The following is a 2,276-nucleotide window of genomic DNA, read 5'->3' as shown; positions in this document are numbered from 1 at the left end:
ACAAACAGAAGACGGTCGAAGTCGTCGCACCCGCATCGTGTAAGCCCGGTGCAGGACCGCCAGGTCGGGGCCAAGTCGTCCAAGTCCGACTCTACATCGTCGTCGTCGTCGTCGGTCGATTGGGCGCTGGTGCCGGCCATGACCGACTCGACGAGGATGGCCGAGAAGACATTCATGACGACCCAGACGCCGAGCACGATGATCGAGCAAAAGTAGAGCACGCCGAGCCAGCCCGCGACGAGCCACCCATTGTAGAGTGCCTAGACATCATTGTTTAAACATATATGTATAATGTCGCGGGGTTCGTACCGCGGGCCAGTTGTCGTACGTCATGATCTGGAAGACGCTAAAGACGGCCCACTCGATCTGGTCAAAGTTGGAGCGCGACTGGTACATGGGATGCGAGCCGTTGAATGGGAGCGGGCGGTTGCTGCTGTCAAACTGGAGGCGCGTCGCAAAGAGCTCGATGCCAATGAGCGCGTAAATGTAAATAAACAAAAACAGAAACACGAGGAAGTTCCCAATCTCGCTCGACGCGTCCATGATGGCGACCAAAAGGCGGTGCAAGGGCTTGATCGACTTGGCGATTTTGATGGCGCGGAGCGCGCGCAAGGCTGCGAACGGCGAGACGCGCCCCGGGTTGCCGTCGACAATCTCGGGCGGGTTCGCGACCGTGTCGAGGATGCCAAGGGCGATCGTGACAAAGTCAAACCGGTTAAAACCGTCCCTAACCCAACGGTTACACGTGCACGACGGACGCCATCGTACCGAAAGTAGCGCCACGGGCCGGCCGCCACCATTTTGAGGAGCGTCTCGAGGATGTAGTAGACGAGGCAGAAAAAGTTGAGTGTTTCAATCCAATATTGCGTCGTCGCCGACATGCCGTGCGCGTTGCACGAGAGCACCGTCACATTGAGCGTCGTCACCGCGAGCCCCAATCGATGAAAGGCGCGCGAGCCGACAAAGTGCATCGTTTGGAACCGTATGCGGTACCAGGTCCGTGTCGACGGCGTCGTTGTCACCGAGAGGTGCGCCTCGACACGCCGCATGGCCGCCGCGTCCATGACTCTAAACACACGCCATTTTACATGCGACGAGGCATTTGGGTGACTGTACTTGGTCGGCCGGGCAACGACGGTGTGCGACGAGAGCTGGTGCTCTTGGTTGGTTTTCGCCTTCTCAAACTCGGTGTAGAGGACCGCCATGAAGAGCTGGAGGAGGAAGCACATGCCGATGAAGAGAAAGGCGTTAAAGTAGACGCCGGCGACGACCCACGAATACGCATCTTGGGTCTACACCAACCACGCACCTCAGCCCGAGACGTTCAAGAGATTGACGTACATTTTGCGTGAGCACCATCCAGCCGGACGCGGTCACGATCTGCAGCACGACGACGAGCGCACTCCAGATGTTGTCAAAGGAGGTCAGGCCAAAGTTGAGGTTGGCCGTATAGTCCGGCTCGCCCATGAGGTCAAAGACCAGCGCGCCGTCCGAGAAAAAATTCAGAAAGCGCGGGTTCCCGAGCCGGTCGTAGTTGGAGCCGCAGGTGGTGTTGGGTGTCGGACACGTGCGGCTGCCGCAGTACTGCCCGAGCGTGTCGGTCGGGTCCAGTGGCCAAAAGCACGGCGTCGGCGCTCGCCACACGTCGCTGTTGGAGAGGTTATTGCACTTGTACGCGGACGGATCAATCGTGACGGCGGCCACGTACGACGCGTTCGGGTACACGCCATTACCGACCGAGGCCGGCGCGTGCAGCGGGTCAAAGTTGAGTCGCACGGGGTATGGCGTGAGTCGACACCGGCCGTGGTACTTGTCTTGCCACAACTCCATGCCGAGGATCGCAAGCGTGAGGTAGCTAAACCCGAGGAGCATCCCGGCGTTGAGAAGCGGCGGCAAGCTCGCGAGGACGCCATTGACGAGGATGCGCAGGCCTACAGAAGAAGCGTCCAGCGTCCAGTGCCATCTCAATTCTTGTACCGGGAAAAGCTCGCAGCGTGCGCAGCGGTCGGAGCACACGCAAAATACGCAGCTGGCCCACGGCGCTGCGACCGCCCGAGGCCCACGCGACGATCCTAATGCATGCGACGAGTGTGAGAGAAAGCAGCAGTGTTTGAGGCGCACCCTGAGATGATGACGATCAGATCGAGCTTGTTCCAGTGGTCGCCGAGGTACGGTAGGACGCCAAACGCGACCGCTTTGATCAGCGCTTCGACGACGAAGAGGACGAGCGAGATGTTGTTGACGCGCTCGATAAAGACGTTGGCCGGCAGCAGCAT

At 59.6% G+C, this 2,276-nt stretch overlaps 1 protein-coding gene across 1 annotated transcript; it reads right to left on the bottom strand.

Annotated features, from left to right (window-relative positions):
• Nucleotides 1-95: 95 nt before the first annotated feature.
• On the bottom strand, nt 96-2,276 carry SPRG_18442 (hypothetical protein; the record flags this gene model as incomplete). Its single annotated transcript, XM_012357881.1, has 6 exons — nt 96-260; nt 310-727; nt 769-1,292; nt 1,342-1,931; nt 1,978-2,072; nt 2,122-2,276. Coding segments are annotated over 6 exons (1,947 nt in total), but the record flags the coding sequence as incomplete, so codon positions are not given.

This window comes from Saprolegnia parasitica, assembly GCF_000151545.1.
Source record: "Saprolegnia parasitica CBS 223.65 unplaced genomic scaffold supercont2.1202, whole genome shotgun sequence".
In the NCBI taxonomy this organism is placed as follows: Eukaryota; Oomycota; class Saprolegniomycetes; order Saprolegniales; family Saprolegniaceae; genus Saprolegnia; species Saprolegnia parasitica.
Note: the sequence above shows the minus strand (reverse complement) of the source record. Positions and strands in the feature narration are given on the sequence as shown.